Raw genomic sequence first — 18,886 nt, forward strand, 5'->3', positions numbered from 1 at the left:
GGTCATTAATAAAAAAAAAAAACTTTTCATCATCCACGGCAGGATTGGCCAGGCAACTATTGCCTTCCAACCATTGGACTGGTGCCTATGGAGGAAACAAAATGTAACCTTGAAGACAAAGATCCAATTTTTCCGGGCATTCATATTACCAGTCTTACCAGTATAGCAAGACTGGTTCATATTACCAGTCTTGGATCAGAAACATGGACACTACTGAAAGAAAACGTAAACAAATTAGAAGTGTTCCAAATGCGACAGTGAATACTAGGTCAGACTATCACTGTGTGATTGTCTGCGAAATCACACAACCAGGCCCAGATGTAATAAACAACCTACAATTGAACTCGAAATACAAAAGCGTAGGCTGTGGTGGTTTGGACAAGTATTCCAAATGCACGAATACCGACTTCCATACTGTCTCCTTTGGAGACAATGACCTGCACAGTGGAAGATTCTATGAACTGCGCCAAAGAAAACATGGGTCAAGCAAATTGAGGACAACCTAAAACACCAGAGACTAAATGTAGCTAACGCAAAACTTGCAACTACCATCTGGAAACAATGGAAAAATATCATACACAATGCTCGTTTTCCAGCAGCACCCACAACAACATACTGGCTCTGAGTCCACCCTCACCCATACATTCATTAATTGATTAAAGAAAAAGCAAATACAAATTATGAATCTAAAAAATAACATAACTGTTTGCCTTTTAACAATTCCTAGTCACTTTGTTTATAAAAACACCATTTTTTGCTGGTGATCTCTAACGTTACACATATCTCTGATCACCAATTTTTGTGTTATATATTATATAAAAATAATTAAAGAATTATTTATTAAACAGTTTCTAATGATAGCTTGATAAAAATGTTAGCATGATAAAAAGAGTTAGCAAATTTTTCAATAGACATATTATAAGATTAAGATTAAAAAAAGGAAAAATCAGTATCACTTTTCAATCTACACTTATAAATAAAAACATAACTTAAATTTAGTTTAAATACTAATTAGTTATTATTTAATCATGTTTAAATCTTATCAGGAGGGTTTTGAAATTTGTAAATTTTAAATGTATTTAAAAAAATAATTTTAATTTTAATATATCTATCATAAACTATTAACAAATGTCTTCTGTTGTTTAATCTATGATTTCTACCTGGTAGAGATAGGTGGTGAGTTCAACAAGAGTTCATGTTTTTGCTCTTCACCTTATGCAGTATTTCTTTTTTAAATTTTCATAATGAATCTACAAGATGTACTTAAAAAATTTTACTATTTTTTTTTTTTTTGTAACTAGTTTTTTCTTAGTAATTACAGTGTTTAATGTGCTTGAAATTATGCAAAAACACCACTTTATTAAAAATTAACATTTGGTTGACTGATGGAAATAACTAAATAATAAATATGTATATTTAAAAACATTAATTTGTGTATAATAGTGTTAACCTTTATGGCATTATCAAACCAGAAATTGTAATGATTTATGTAATAATAGTTATGATTTTGTTTAAAAGTTGGTCTCACAGAATACAACATTGGAGAAAATTTTGGAAGACGCACAAATTAAAGAAGATCAAATTAAACTGTGGTGTAAACTTCTTGGTGCCAAAGGCGATAAGGAATGCATTAAAACATTCCAAAATCTTCCTATTTATATTAACCTTGATGAACAGACAGTAAAAATGGTGGGTACAGTTAAAATTTATTAAACCTTTTATAACACTCTTTTAATACTTGCCGTTTCACTTTTTGTGCTGATATTTTGACAAGCCCATGAAAATTTATAAGTAAAATTTTCAGTTTTTAATAATTGAAAAAGTGAGTGGGTTTTAGAATATTATTGTTGGCTTAATAAAATATTTTTTTTGTATATCTATAAGATTATTTAAAGAGGAAGAGGGTTTTTTTATATTCAGGATAAATGAAAAAACTACCCGCTCTGTCACTACTAAATTTTTACCCATGTTTCTTGGCATAACTGAGAAAGTTTTTTGATACATTTCATCTCAAAAAGATATATTTGGATACATGCAACTTAAATTTATGTTATCTTTATGTAAAATAAAAAAAATGTCTTTCAAATTGCACATATAATTAAATTTACTTCTTTGAATTGTATTTTTCCAAATTAATCACTAATAAATATTAATCCAAATTTAAATTCAGATAATTCATGTACATGGTGGTTGAGCATCCTCCTCAATTGCAGAATTCATGTCTTAAAGGATTCCTGAATTTTTCAGAAGTTTATCCTATTATTATACATAAATTGTCTTAATCTTATCAAAATGTAACCCTCCAATTATTGTATTCTATTTTTAGTTTTCATTCAATAAACTTTTATTCATTTTTACTTAACTTTATACCCGAGTTCAATAGTACTGTTCATTAAATTTTTAAATAATAGATTAGATACAATTGACTGTCTATAACAGTTCATAATTTTTTTAACACCTTAATCCTTTCACAGTAACTTTATTTCATCCAAGTATAACTAAAACTGCTTAGAACTGAATGGCGGAAAAGTGAAGTAGATATGTAGTAAACTAAAACTGTAAGTAAAACCCTTTTCTTGTGAGTAAATTTTTTTTAATTGCCAAACAACCCTTACTTTATGAATTTGCCTTGTACTTTGCATTTGCTCAAATCTAGAGCAGACACTCTTTAAGGATCTTCAAGGAGCAATCTTGATCCTTAGACCTAAGAAAGTTTTATTCCATGAAATGGTATACTAATCCATTATTGAACAAGCTGCATATTGTATAATTATGTACTGATATGAATAAAATATTTGTTTATATTATCTTATGATTTTAAAAGCAACATAAAAACCTTCTTTCTTAAAAGATGTTGGCGATGTTATGTGAATATTATTGATTAATGGTATTAGCTTGAAGTATATTTTGTCCCTATTTGTGTTTTTGATTTTGCTCCGTATCTTATGTAATATTTTTATCTTTTAATTTTTAACCATTAATGTGTGCTAAAAATATTTTTAAAAAACCACAAATATATTCTTACGTACAACTCATTAAATTTAAGAAACTGACCAAAATCAAAATCCCACTTATTGATAGAAGGTACATGATGCTAAAACATATTAACCAATGTAGAGAATTTCTACATTAAAAAAAAGCATTAGTATGTTTCTTTCAAAACTGTAAAAAATACACAAGATCTTTTAAAAAATGAATAAAGAATATACAAATAAACACAATAACATGAACAAATTAAATTGCAGTGACTGCACCAAATACTGTATTGAACAAACTGGACATATGTAGTTTCATCTACAGATACTAGAACACAAACAGCAGTATATATAACAACTTTATCAGTCTGCACATTACTTCACAAGAACTGGCAGGATAATTCTATAATCATTCCCAATTACGATCATGATGTACAATGTATTAACCATAGTTATTGATTTTATTCATGACACATAAAAGGCACAAAATCAGTATGCTGAAACAGAACTATAACACTTGAAAAAATAAAAAGGTAAATAGAGTGACACAACACAGATAAAGGTATACTGTTCACCTCCATATTAATCGTAGTTAGGATCTTGAGGTAATTAAGTTTTACTAACTACAAAATGAGCATCAATATTAACTACCACCTACTGTGCAACCAATGAAGATACTGTATAATAACTGAAATAATTGGGATTCCATGTTTGTAGTAAAATATATTTCTTAGATTTGTTTAGAAGAAATTTTACAATCATTTTAAAAAATGTTAAATGCTTATTATATACAATTAATATAATTGTTTTTCAAAACTAATTAATTTTAATTTTTTAGTGTGAAAAAATGAAGATGAAATGGGATGATATACCAAAAGCCATCAGTAATAATCAGAACAAAGCTAAACAATATTGTACTGATTTGAAGGCAGGTGAAACACGTGAACACTGTATACCAGCCATGACAAAACTTCTGATAACCAATCAAATTAATGATGATACTTTAAAGAAGGTATAAAAAAGCCTATTAATAACATTAGTGGTTTATTTTTAATTAATTTACACTGTTTTTTTTTTTTTTTAATTATATTAATCAAATTTGTTTTTGCTAAAATTTATAATTCCAGAAACATCACACTTATTATTTTGTGATGTTTTCTTTTTGCTGTGACACTGTTAGTTATAAACTAGCTGACATTTTCAACAATAAATCTTTGATGTTAGTGGTGCAGGAGATGTTCTTTATACTGACTTTTCCAAGACCTTTGACTCTGAATCGTAATGTTATATTTGAAAAGTTAAGAGAATTTTGCGTTTCCAGTACAGTTTTTCAGGAGTTTTCCTGTCGGCCATGTTACGGCTGTACAATAAGGTGTCTGATCAAATCCCCTTGCTATGAAAGTAACCCAAATGTTTACAGAGTCAAAATTTCTGTCTTGATGTTCTTCTTGTTTATAAATGATCTATCCAATTCTCTTTAGAACTCATATAAAGTGATTAACTTTTACAGACAATGTAAAGCCCTTTGATCTGTGCTGATTGTGTAGGCTGTGAGTTATATAGAAAGGTTTATTGATTGTTGATTGGTATAGCAAAGATAAGTTAAAAATTAATGTGATGAGATGTAAAATAGTGTTGTTTTAATTAAATGACATTCATTCTCTTTAACTGACAACCTGTAACACATCCCTACCACCAAGGATTTGAGTATCATATTTGTTCCGAGTTATATTTTTCTGACTATATTGATTTTTGATATTTTAAAATTATTTATTTTTATTATTTTGTAATTTATAATAGAACCTGTCAATTTTTAGGCTTCATTCTGAGAATGTGCTTATGGTTTCATTCAGTGGACATAGAATTTAATTTATATAAGGTGTTGGCATAAAATCTGCTGGAATATGCAGTACCGGTTTGAAACTCAAATTTTAACAAATGTGTTGACTGGAATAAATGTAGAATAAGTTACTGTGCCTTGTACACTATAAAACATGTGGTCTAGCTTGTCCTGTAGATTTTACTTCTAAGGATCCGATGATTCTGTTCTAGTATTCCATCTTTAAAGCAAGGAATGATGCAACTTCACTTATTTTATTTTATAATATATCTATTAATTTAACCGACACCCCTACCTTTTGAGTGCATAAAATGTCTTAATCCCTGTTTTGACTATAAGAAAACAATCCTTTTTTTTTAGTTTTAGACCAATTGTACTCAATTTCTCTATTGAATAAGATAACTTTATAATAATACTGAATGAATTGGATTTATTCTATATCAATAGTTCACACTTATCAAAATGCTTATGTTTGTTTCAACTTTTATATCATAATGGTCTATATTTTTTTAAATTATAACTAGTCCAACTAAAAAAGCTTTTTTCTCTTATTTTATTACTATTGTTATTAAGGTTATTTATAATTGCTTCATTTTATTTTTATTATGCTTAAGTTTATCTTTTTTTTAACTTTTTTCAATTTTTGCTTTAATTCATCCTCTTTATTTTTTCTTCTCATTTCATTACATTTTTCCTTTATTTTTAATAATTATGTCTACAATTTTTATTTTTAAGTTATGTATATATTATGGAAGACTTGTTACTTTCTATGTGCTTTACATTGTGAGCAAATAAATAGTGAGTGTAATTCTTGACAGCTTTAGGGCTAATGCATTTATTGTAATAGAATTTCTTGGTTATTTGTTTATTTTACTTTCATTTTTGATTAGCCTATCTGGTGAGCAGCCCTTTTTGTTATTGCTATTTTTTTTAAATTAATATCTCTTGAAACAGTTATACAGAATGCTTTAATGATGTGTTATTGTCTTATTAATGCACCCTATAACTTGAAAAGAAATGGAAGGATGGACCTTTATGAAGACCTTAAAAAATGTCATCACACTCTGATAACTGCTACTTTATTCAAAAGAAAATTAAACTCATTCATTAGATGGTTGAGCAATGAATTCAAATTTTAATTTAAAAAAAATACTGTTTGCACTTTGTTTGAAATCATTACCATTCCTAGATCATTTTTTTAATTAGCAGGAAATATCAATGATTTAATCAGAGGAAATTTTTAGATCATTATTTAGATGAAAAGAAATAAATCAAATCAGGCATTTAAGGAATAAAAATATTTGTGTCAATAAAAGATCTTTACGACTGGCTGATTTAAAAAATTAAATATATACTACCTACAGTTATTATTCTTACACCATAAAAAAGAAAGATCACTCACAGGCATTCAATTTGTGTTCCATGGTGCTGTATATAATATCTGGACTCTAATCCAACTTGCGCCAAGTACAATATAGACTATCAATATCAATGTTACCTAAATACAATGATGATTCTCGCCTATAAATTTTCCATGTCAGAAACCTTAGAGTTATAATCCTTGACAGGATCCCTTGTAAGGAAATTGCAGGAAGTTGTCTAGTGACTTTGGTGGCTAGATCATTGAACCAACACATCAATCAGGAAATATGTTGTTGAATTTTGATGTTCTAAAATCCAAACAAACTTAGATTTTGGACTTTTTCTTAACGCAGTAATAAGCTCTGATTGAGCGCTTTTCAATGATTATCATAAGTGGTACTTATTTTCATTGGTTCCAGTGTTACAGCCAAATAAAATTTTAATTAATGAAATATTTGGATCTTGTAAGGGGAAAGCACATTGGTTCAAATTCAGACTTTGTCTCTTTTCTTTTTAACCTTTTTTTTTTAATTTAAATATATTGATTTATTAATAAATTATTAACATCTGATATACAATAAAATTAAAAAAAATGTGAAATAATATCAGAAGTTATTAATGAAATAAAATTTTATGTACCTTTCATTTTAAAAAAAATATGTATTTATAATTTAATTGATTTAAAAGTAAGTCATGCGGTGTCCACATCAGATTTGGTGAAACATCTGATTATTTGTTTTTGTTTTCATTTTGTTGATGGCTGCATCACATAATTTTAAAAAAACGTAGTATTAGATAGACATGACAAACATTTATTTAAAGAGTAATAAAGGGACTATTACTCTATCCTAATATTTCAAGTAAGATTGTTGAATTAATAATTGCATAAATATTTGTTTTTAGTAACTAATATTTTAGCAATTATGTAACTATCCACTTTATTAAAGCACTGGAGGATCGTATTTCACTTTCAAATGAAATAAGTTTAAATGAAGTACAGCAAAAAATGTGTATATGTAATTTAATAGGTGTACAACGAAGTCATGTAGTGTAAACATCAGATTTGTAATGTATTTGCTTAATACAACATTTAAAAAAAGATTACCTACTAAGCCAACCCTGTTGGTCCCAATTATGAGTACGTTGATTAAGAGACAGTCTACCATATTAAAGTCGGTCATTATTTTTTTTTTTATAATTTATGTTTATATATTAAAAGAAGAAAATACATAATTACCGCAATAAAGCCATATTGAGAAAATAGTATTGTCAGTTGTGATATCCATGGACCTGTCATTCCTAAACAATGAGCTGAAGCAAAACCAACAAGCCAGATATTTCTATTCCTTAAAGCCAAATAATATAAAAATTACCAATTTTCTGCCCTTGTATTACACTCGTAAAAATATAAACTACACATATAAAATATCTACTACTTGCTATTTTTTACATTTTTACAAAATATATCCTTACTTTACAATATTTCTTTATTTATCTTTTTATCAATGATTATTACTTTATTATTAACTCAATAACTACAGAGAGGTACCAGAAGTATAAACAATTTTTAATCATTTATATCATTTATATCATTAATTGGTAGCCATCCAAAACTGTCTCAGGTATTTTGTATTAAAAGCAAATGAAAGCATTTATCATAGGTTTTTCAAAGAATTAATCGTCAGCTTACCAGAGCAACAGAAAGTATTATTATATTTAAGCTCTAAACGTTAAATAAGTTTGTTAAAAATTTCTGTAATAAAAGAAATAACCCAACTTCATAAGTTTTCAAAAAAATTATTTATTCTGTAGAATATTTTAGAATACGTTCAAAAAACCTTAAAAGAGATATTTTACTAACTAATTTAACTTGGTACAGAGTGATTCAAAGAAACGGGATATTTTGATAGTTGTGTTGGTAGCCGTGGGCGATTGGTACCTCTTGATAAGTGGTGCCAGCCTCTCTAACCTAACCTGCCATTTACTTGTCATGGATCCTTGGAGTGGTGCGCAACGTGCATTTGGTATCAAAGCGTTTTACAAAAACAATGACAGTGTGGAGGGAGCGTGTAGAGAATTTCACCGTCATTTTAATCTGGGATGGCACGACCGTGTTCCATCAGCACATGCAATTAAAACATGGATATCTAATTTTGAGGAAACTGGTTCGGCAATGAAAAAGAAACCTACAAGGCCGTGAGCAAACCGTCCGTACACCACAGAATGTTCAAGCTTTACAAGATGCTGTCACACGAAGTCCACATCGGTCAATCCGTGTTCTCTCATCATCTTTACAATTGCATAGTTCAAGTGTTCGAAGAATATTAGTGAAGGACTTGCAATACCATCCATACAAGTTGCAGATCGTCCAGGAACTGAAACCGAACGATGCAGTTGTGCGAGCACAATTCTGTAATGTAATGCATCAGAAGATAAATGATAACGAAGAGTTTGTTCACAAACTGTGGATGTCAGACGAAGCGCATTTCCACCTCAGTGGATTTGTTAACAAGCAAAATTTCAGATACTGGGCACAAGAAAATCCTACGCAGCTACACCAGCGTCCGTTGCACAGCCAGAAAGTGACCGTGTGGTGTACTATGTCATCTTACGGTGTTAGAGACCCTTATTTTTTTGAGGATGACAATGGTCTTGCGATTACAGTGACGTCGGCTCATTACGTAGCCATGCTTGAATCCTTTGTTGTGGAACAACAAAAGATATTTCCACCAATTTTTAACACAGCCTGGTTTCAACAAGACGGAGCTACGTCACATACTGCTCGAATATCGATGGCAGCTTTACGCCAATTGTTTGGACATGTCATTTCATGAAATGGTGACATTAGATGGCCTCCCAGATCGCATGATCTCTCAGCTTGCGATTACTTTTTGTGGGGTCATCTTAAAAGCAAAGTGTTCCACAGTAGACCTGCTACAACGGAAGAACTGAAGGTGATCCAAGAAGCAATTGCGGAAATTCCAGTTGAGATGTAACGTCAAACCATGAACAATTTAATGAAGAGACTTCGTGAGTGTTTACGTAGAAGAGGAGGTCACCTGCAAGATGTCATCTTTAAAAAATAAACTAAAATGTATGTATCCTAAAATGGCAACATTTGTACAATTACATGAAATAAAATTTATTTTCTAAAATTTTCATTAACGTTATTTAATTTTTTTAATTTCCCGTTTCTTTGAATCACCTGTAGCAGCTCTTTTTTGATGAATTTTAATAAAAATATATGAAACTATGATCAACCAAAAATCCTTAAATTATACATTGACTAAACATAATAGAAGTTTTTACAAATATGTCAAAAATGATTGATTTTTAATGTGAAATCATATTTCTAGAATAACTGACAGAATTACAATTCAGCCCCTTAGCCCCTAGAAATTCACAAATAGATATAGCCCAGTGTGATGGGTTATCATCTAGCAGGAAGTTATGTTAGATTATAAATGTTGTAGATGACGGTAGGAAAAATATTTCAGCATATCACAATAAATGTTACCAATCACACATAAGAAAAAATGATCACTTTGTTACTTGTTACACAACACTACATATTAACTTTCAGACTCTGTCTAACATATTTAGCATTGAAATGCAGCATTTCCAAACTTCAGATTATGATGTTTGTTTATTATCTTTTCTTGGTAAATGAAAAGTAAATAAACCTCAATAATATTGCCATTTTTAAACAATCTAACATGGTATATCAAATTCTTATGAGCAATTCTATCTTCTGTGCGATTGCTTGAGCAATTGAGGTTTGGAAGGATTCATATTTAAATGTATGTTTTTAAACATTATTAACAGTTGAACAAGGAATGTTTAATTCATTTGCTGTTTGTTGAGTTGACTTGTAAGTACTGTAAATGTATGGCTGTTACACTTTGATATTTTTGTCAGATACTCTTGGCCACTCCATAGCCTTTTTTGTGTTGAACTCTTCCCATGGTCTTAAACTTTTCATATTAACCACAAATACTAGCTCATGGGAGTGGTGGTCTCTTATATCACATTATAAACTTATTCAGAGTAACACAACTGTGAGCTTCTGCTGGATCCCACCCATATTGGCATTTCAATGAATAATGGAATTTCGTCACCCATATTGCTAATTTGGGAATGAGGACACACAGTGCAGCAAAAGAGGCTTGCTTGCAGCCTCCTTTCACTGATTGCATTGATCTTGTCTCTCTCCTGAAGAGGATGGTTCGTAATGAGTGAGCAAATGGAATGCTACCATCAACAATAAACTTTGTCCATTTAAGAACACTGTGTCACCGTGGAGCTCTTCATGTAGGACTAACCATTGAGAGGAGGTTATTAGTATTGCCATTTTTAAATGATTTAACATGGTAATAGCCAATTCTTATGAGCAACTCTATTTTCTGTGCAATTGCTTGAGCAATTGAAGTTTGTAAAGACACAAATTTAAATGTTTTCATAAAAATTATGAGGAAGTTATTATTCAAGAGAGGAGGTTATTATTTGCCATTTGCAAATAGGGCACTCTATTCTCACTCATGGATATCTAATTACTCAGACTGATGCACGCACCCATTTGTGTTCACTGCGACTGCCAACTAACAGTACACCACATCCTTGTGGACTGTGTCTGTTATGCAGCATTGCATCGGAAATTTAAATTAGGGACCAAATCCAAACTATTTTAGGGAACAGTATGACAATGTTACTACTTTCAACTTTATTAATTCTGTAAAACACACTCTTCGATGAAAGTGGCAAGGTCCAACTAGACTGCTACAGTGGATAATATTCACTGCAACACATCAAAGATGCTGTGTTGCCATGGGACTCTTGATGCAGAAAATTCACTGAGAGGAAGTGTTCCTCTACTGACTGCTGTTAAGACAAACCAGAGCTACTCATGGATATCATGTGAGCAGAAAACGTACTACTATGCGACTGCCACTTGACTGGTGTGCCACATCCTTGTGGATTTCAAATGTTATGTGGTCTTATGTCACAAACATTCGTCGCATACTAGGCAATGACAAAAATGTATTAGACCAGGTGTTATTTCTAAGATATATCATTATAGTAGAAAGAATTTAATATTGTTTTGCTATGTGAAATAGTCATTTTTGATTCTATTTTTGTTTATTCGTGTATTTATTTTGTTCTGATGTTGAACATTTTTTTTTTTTTAGTGTAGTTGTTTTCTTATAATTGTTATGGATTTTATGTTAGTTCTTTAATCTTTCTGTTATCCGAGAAGGGATCCTTTATACTCTCTCAAACTTCATTAAATTTTATTTATGTATAGTTAAATTTTATGTTTTTGTTTGCATTTGTTTTTAAAAAACATATATCTTATTTTAAGATTATGACAGTGATATTAATTTTAAGCAATATTTTAGCTGTGATATTAGTTGTTAGTTTTTTTTTTGTTTAATATGTTAGGTTTTCATCTAGTTTTAGTTGGTTTTTTTTTTTATGTTTGTTCCAAAGATTAGATGATTGCATTTTCACCAAAAAAAAAATAAAAAATATGATATTGTTATCAAATGCCTAGCCATTTCTTAAGGCCATCCATCTATATTCTGATATTTAATCATCACTATAGTGTTTTGTATATTTATGTCATTCGGCTAATGCCAGATGGTAATTTTGTTGCTTTAAGTTAGATTTTAATTTTGTATTTCATTTTGGTTTTATTTTGTCTTTAGCATTCAGCATAGGCACTTTACATCTATGCTGTACTGTATGAGGAATATTTTTCGTTATGATATTGAGCATTTTAATTGTTGATTTTTTATTTTTTTTATTATTATTTAATTTTTAAGTTTGGTGTTGTTAAGCTTAATTGTTTTCTATAATAATATTGTCCTGGCACTAATAACAAACCTTCATTGTATGCCCAGAAAAAATCTAAACTTACATTGAACCATTATAATTGTTATAATTTTTATATTATTACTTTTTCTTTTTGATTTTAATCATTTTAGGACATGTTCCAGCCTAAACATTACTTCACTTCTTCATTGCTTTCTCTCTTCTCAGTACCTCTTCATTCTTTCTACATGTTGTTCTCTGTGTTCTGACCATTTTATTTTTGGGTATTCTTTCCTGGTCTTTTGTTCTTGGAAATCCTCTTAACATTATAATTTTGGGTTTAAAGATGTCTGTATATTAAAATTATTATAGATTGTTAATTTGTATTTTTAAATATTCTCATTTTTCAGTTATTTTAGTGCTATATTTCTAATGTTTTAGTGATCTATTTTTATCTAATCTTAAGTAGAATTATTTAATTATTAATTTTTGATTTGTGATTTATTATTTTTATTTTATTTTATTAATCTCTGATGCTACCTACAACCTTCTGAGGCCAAGAGAGGAAATGGATTCTTTTAGGAGAATTCTGGAAATCTGTAGACTTAAAAAAAAATCCTAGTAGTTTACGTAAAGGTGCCAAGGAATGGAGCATAGCTGTGAGAACTTCAATTGGTTGTCAAATCAATGCAAATCCAAATATTTAGATTGTGGCTATACCTTCCATCATTTCTGACTCAAATTGGAAATGTAAACGCGTAAAATTTAAGCTTTACTGTCATCAAGGAGTCAAAGATAATAAAGGGCTGCTAAACTCTGTAATGTTCATTTGTTTGTTGACAGCCTTGAAAGAGATCTGGCTGGACTTAAGCAACATCAATTAGGATTGGATTACCAGATGATTTCAGCAGTGGAACCAAGAAGTCCTATGCTTTGAGGCTGAGACTGTAGCTCAGTGTTTTATTCCTGACAACCACAAAGCCTCTTCATCATTGGTACAAATACATCTGTAGGCTGCTGGTCCAACTCACCTCTGTTCTTGCAAAAATCAGGAAGTTGTGCCATAAATGTAGTTAGTTACAATACAGTCTGCCTTTGCAGATTCAGTACTTCATTTTTTGAAACAACCCAAACAAAAGTGAAAAATTCTTTAGAAAGGCTTATTGGTACAATGTGTAAAATCACATCAATTAACTATAACTTTAAATGAATTAACCTTAGAATACATTCTATCTGTTTCATAAATGACTAGTCATACAATAACAAATAAGTTATTTTATGTGTATGGTTAAAACTCTGCTGATGATTTGTTAGTTTATGTTTTCAGTAATCTGAAGATTATATAAAGAAGATTTAACAAAAGATTATGTAATGATAATTACATAAAATTATGTAATGCAAAAAGATTATGTAATGATAATTTAACATCTAATTCAACTAAAAAGTGAAAATTAATTGGGAGTTAATAAATATAAGAGTAGATTTGAAAATATGACTGATCAAACAACTTTACCAAATATACAAAAGGATTCTATTTTTGTTACCTCATCTTATATTATTGTAGCAAAGGAATTTAATAAATTCTTTTCTGGCATTTTAAACTGCAATAATATGATTCATTTCAAACAAAGCCATTAATTTGAATAGTTTTGCTGATAAATTAAAATAGTTATTTTCCAATGATATTCAATAAGTTTAAACAAGTATTTTGAACATAAAAATTAAATATTCATTGATAATTGATGAACTCTTTCCTCAATTTTAACATAAGTCATAGAGGCTACTGTTGTTACAAATGTGATTATATTGGCTGCAATATTTTTCTAATGCATGTACTTTTTGTGCGGTATAAGACCCCATTGTATGTATCCACACTTCCAATGGTGCAAGTTGACCAATGCTTAGAATGTGGTTGAAGGTTATGTTGGATTTGAATTGTGTCCATTTAATATATCACTGTGTGGTTATATGTTTGCATTATCATTATGATCAAGTGAGTTAAAATATGGTATTTTTTTCTTGTGTGTGTGTGTGTGTGTGTGTGTGTGTGTGTGTGTGTGTGTGTGTGTGTGTGTGTGTGTATGTGTATGTGTATGTGTATGTGTATGTATGTATGTATGTATGTGTGTGTGTGTGTGTGTGTGTGTGTGTGTGTGTGTGTGTGTGTGTGTGTGTGTGTGTGTGTGTGTGTGTGTGTGTGTGTGTGTGTGTGTTATAAAACCTGTAGTTTGATAACTGAATAGAAATTGATAATTATAGTACTGATGAAAGCAGAAGGGTTTCATTTTAAAAAGGCAATCATTATCATTTCTCATTTTGTTCATCTATTATTATTTTTCACACTTAGTAAATAATTTAGCATGAGAAACATAAAAAGATAAATTTCCTTTATTCTTTGGTAACATATATACTTCTTTTTAGGTAACTGAAAAATCTGAAAAACCGTCATGGCAAGAATTAGTAACAAACATTAGAACAGCTTATGTCAAAGCACAAAAACTTTGTGCTTCACTTCAAGCGCTTGATGAATATAACTGTGAATTAGCATTACAGAACCTGTTTGTCCTTAATGAAATTGATTTCCCAACTGCAGAATATGTAAGTTTCAGTCTCTGCTTTTAATTGCTCTTTTTTTTTGTTTAAGTATTTTGTTAGAAGTGATCTTAAATATTAGTTAGTGTGTATATGTTAATATTACCTTTATTTAATTTTTTATATTTATATGTATGTAATTGTAAATTTACCTGTTTGCATACTATTATGGGATAATTATCTTCTTTCAATTAAGTTTGATAGAAACTATTTCAGTTAAAATTTAACAATGTAGGTGTACTACTTACCATTATTATTGAACCTCACAAATTTTTTAAATAAAGACAGATTTTTTTTTGTCATTATCTTTTAGATTTGACAGAGATAGAAATTTATGAAGAATTTAAATCACATTATGTGACTAGGGTGAGGGAAACCTTGAGGTATGAGGATGAGATTGAATGCCTCCTCCCATGCCAGTTCTTAATTTTGTGTTGTGTTTTTTCTATCAAAAAAAGTGGAGCCTGAATTCTTGTCTGTGTGTTCCAAATCCAAAATAGTTTTTCAGTTGTTTGGGATTTTTGAATGTGAAGATGACCTGTCAGAAGCCCCATAAATACCCAAAACACACATAGTTATTCAAGACATGAAAAAGCTGATTACACTGAGGAAGATTACATTATCACTTACAACAGCAACTGTTCCGCACATTTCAGAGATTGCTTATTATATAAAAAGGAAAAACTATTTTAAAAATCCAGAGGTATCAGTAACTCCACTTCTGTGAAAATAAGAGAATGCAAAGTGCTTTCCTCATGTGAGGAGTTAAGCTGATAGAACTTCATCTAATAAAAAAAGTTGCTTCTGTGCCTAAAATACTTCTGCCTTCTCTAGTGGATAGTTTGGGTGGGCCAACTGTTGTTCCTGAAAGTATTGGTCGAAAATATTCAAGTTCTGTACCCAGTCCTTGAAAGTCTGGGATTGAACAATAAAAATCCTAAAATCCTCAAAAAATATTGGTAGCTAAATCTTTGGAAAAATCTTCTAAGGCATTTAAATATTTTTTAGAGCACACCTCTCCTGATATCTTAGAATATTAAGAGATATATACTTTCTGTCTACTAAGGATCTACCTACTCAGGCCTAGTATCCTCTTTTTTATATGTTACAATCTCTGTACCCTTTCTGGTGTTGAAAATGTTTATGTTGTGAGTTTCTTTCTTGTAAGTGTGAAGCAAGTGTTTTTGTCCTTGATTTTTCATTTAATTTTATCTTATCTGTAGTGACTTCTAGTATAGGCCAATTTTCTTCAGATCCTCTCTTATTTCTCTGATCCATCTGTATTCTGTCTTGGTGTTTTTTGAGTCAAGAGATTGTACTGTACCAGCTGTTTTAGAAGTCTCAAATCTTGCAATCCTAGTCTCCTCTTATGCATGGTATCAGTGATGATAGGTTCTAACTCTTTGTACACAGTTTTGTTAGGCACAATCCATCACTGTCCCTCTTTCTGGTACTTTCAGGTAGAAGAGCGTTTCTGCTGCATACGTGGCTTTGGGTTTTACAACTGAGTTGTAGTCTTAGTTTTGCATTTATAGATAGACAATTTTTACTGAAGGTGTACCAGCTTAATTTTTGTGGTATAAAAAGTTTTTTGTTCTTGTTTGGATTGAGGTTTTTTTGTTTAGGTTGTTATTTGTTGTTATTTGTTTATTTGTTATTTTGACTTCATTACCATTTATGTTTACTTCTTTTAATTTTGTTGGTTTTTGGAGTATATAATTTCTGTCTTTTTGAATGATATTTTGAAGCCAATTTTATTTGCAATGTTTTGAAGTTCTGTGTTTTAGCTTTGTCGATGTTGTTTTCCAGCAGTGCCTAGTCGTCGGCAAAACCAAAGCAGTTTATTTTGATTTTTGGGCCTATTTTTATTTTTTTTGAGCCAAAATGGCTATATTTTTTGAGCCACTCCCAGAGCGCAACTGAATAGTAGTGGTGAGAATCCATCATCTTGGCACAGTCTTTTGATCTCAAATGGTTTCTGAGAGTTAGCCTCTGAATTTCACTTTTGACTTAGTATAAGTGAGGGTCAGTTTTATAATGTTTATTAATTTGGGTTCTAGTCTGAAGAATCATAGAATTTTTAGTAGGGATTCTGAGTGGATGCAGATATATGCTTTCTTGAAGTGTAAATATATTATCACCATGTCTCTGCTTATTTATCTGTTGTAATCCATTATTAGCTTGAGGCTTATAATCTGCTCTGGACAGCACCTCCTTGGTCTGAAACCTCTCTGTTATTCTCCTAGTTCTTTATTGAGTTGTAAACCGATCCTGTTCAGAATGATCCTTAAAAGAATTTTGTATGTTGTGAGGTTCCTGTATAATTATTAGGGTCAGTTTTGTCCGCTTTTTTTTTTTTTATGCGGGTGGATGATGGCTGTTGTCCAGTGTTCTGATAGGTGTTTTTTGATCCAGATCCTGATAAGCTGTTGATGAAAGGTGATTTTTTTGCTAATTTTCCTGCAATATTCCAGAACTCTACAAAGATCTGATCTTCTCCTGCTGTTTTGTAATTCTTCATCTCACAAGTGCTTGGTAGACTTCTTTTATTGTTGGAGGGTTAATGTTTTCTGGTGGTGTTGTTATTGGGGGTTCTGGTGTCGAAGTTTAGAAATTCTGTCAGTTTTTCACAATTTAGGAGTTTGTTGAAATATTTAGCTAGGATTTCTGCATTGTCTTTATTATTATGAGCCAGATTATGGTTTTCAGCCTTCATTAGTAGGGTTGGGAGTACATACTTTTTGTGTTGTTTTTTGAAGGTTTTGTGGTAGTCTTGCCTGCGTTGTGGTAAATTCCTCTATTGATTTCAGTGTACCTTTATGTTATCTTTTTATTTTCCTTAGGGTTGGGGTGGTTTCTTTTCTTTGTTTTACTAGATTTTGGAAGGATGTTTCTGATTTTTGACATTGGTGTAACAGCCATGCTTGATGTCTTTTCTTCACTGTTTCATCGCATTCGCGTTCCACCATTGATGCTTTTTAAGGGGTTTTATTGGAGCCAATTCTTTGATTTGTTTAAGGTGGTTGACTAAATCTTTGAGTTTATTGGTAAATTCCTCTATTGATTTCAGTGTGCCTTTTTCCCAATCCTAAACAACAATTTTCAATTCTTCCATGATGACAAATGGGCATCCAGATTTTTCTTTATCATGCACATTTGTTCTTTCTTTTTTGAATAATCAATACCACTTTAACACATTTGCCTCATTCATTACACCTTCTCCATAAATTTTGCCATTGATGAATTGAATTTGATAAATAGTTTTCCATTTAAAAAACAAATCATTAATCTCCCCTTAAAATCAGCAAAATTATCGATCAACATTGTTAATGAAATGCTGCTGGAAAATAAATTATGATGCACTCAAGAGCTTGAAGCTAACTGACAGCTTCATAGACAAAATGTATTCCTTGTTCCAAAGTATTCAGTTTTGTTGTTAATATACATGAGTGATCTTATTCCAAAAATTACCACCTCCCCTGTTTATGAATGTAAAGCCAAGCAGTTATAGCAAGGCACTTGTGTAGTGGAGTAGATATATATCCACTCTTGGCTATAAGTGAAGTAAAAATTGCCTTGCTAGAATGGCTGTGCTATACATACTACTACTGATACTGTATTTATTTTTCTGATAAATGGACTTTTTCACCCACTGTGATTTGATTTATTCTTTGTTTGTGGGGGCTGTTCACAATTCGTTAATGTTTCTGTTTCTATCTGCCAAGCTTACAAAATTTATTTGTGACTATTTATGGCAAGTTGATTACACATTTTCAGAAATTTTATATAAAATTATCGTTGGTAACAGTTTTTGTAATGCTTTTTTTTGTTGATTGTGATAATGATAACCCATTCAATTATTTACTTTAAAAACTAATTTGTTTGTTCACCTGTTCAAAAGATCTTTCAGTTATGATGGTTTCTGCTCGACAGTAAGCTGTCATACTAAATCATAACCTATATTAAATGTCTCACCCTAAAATGAAATCAAAATTTCAGTTATATGCAAACTTGAGATTTGATGTTTTGTGTAATTTACTCAAGAGATTTAATGTACCCAAGAGTACATTTCTTATAAAATTTCAAGCCATGGATAATAAACTTTTACACTGAACCAACACTAACTCTGTACTTCTGCATTATTTTTTTACAGTAACTCATTGAGAACTATTTGTTAAAGACACTTTCAAAATTTATGTTGATACTTCTACTGGCCACTGCAATGTACTTCATCAATACATTTCTTCAACTGTTATAAAATGTTCTACCCATATGTAAAAACTTGCCTTGTTCATGCAATTCACAC

The 18,886-nt window shown here is 30.4% G+C and overlaps 1 protein-coding gene across 1 annotated transcript in view; it reads left to right on the forward strand.

Moving 5' to 3' along the window:
- Positions 1 to 18,886, forward strand: part of LOC142334470 (uncharacterized) — a 712,180-nt gene that overhangs the window by 584,317 nt on the left and 108,977 nt on the right. Inside the window, exons 98-100 of the mRNA XM_075382526.1 lie at positions 1,519 to 1,689; positions 3,814 to 3,987; positions 14,410 to 14,586. Coding sequence (XP_075238641.1) covers positions 1,519 to 1,689; positions 3,814 to 3,987; positions 14,410 to 14,586 — 522 coding nt within the window. The remainder of the gene's footprint in view (positions 1 to 1,518; positions 1,690 to 3,813; positions 3,988 to 14,409; positions 14,587 to 18,886) is intronic.

Source organism: Lycorma delicatula, chromosome 1 (genome assembly GCF_047948215.1).
Source record: "Lycorma delicatula isolate Av1 chromosome 1, ASM4794821v1, whole genome shotgun sequence".
NCBI lineage: Eukaryota > Metazoa > Arthropoda > Insecta > Hemiptera > Fulgoridae > Lycorma > Lycorma delicatula.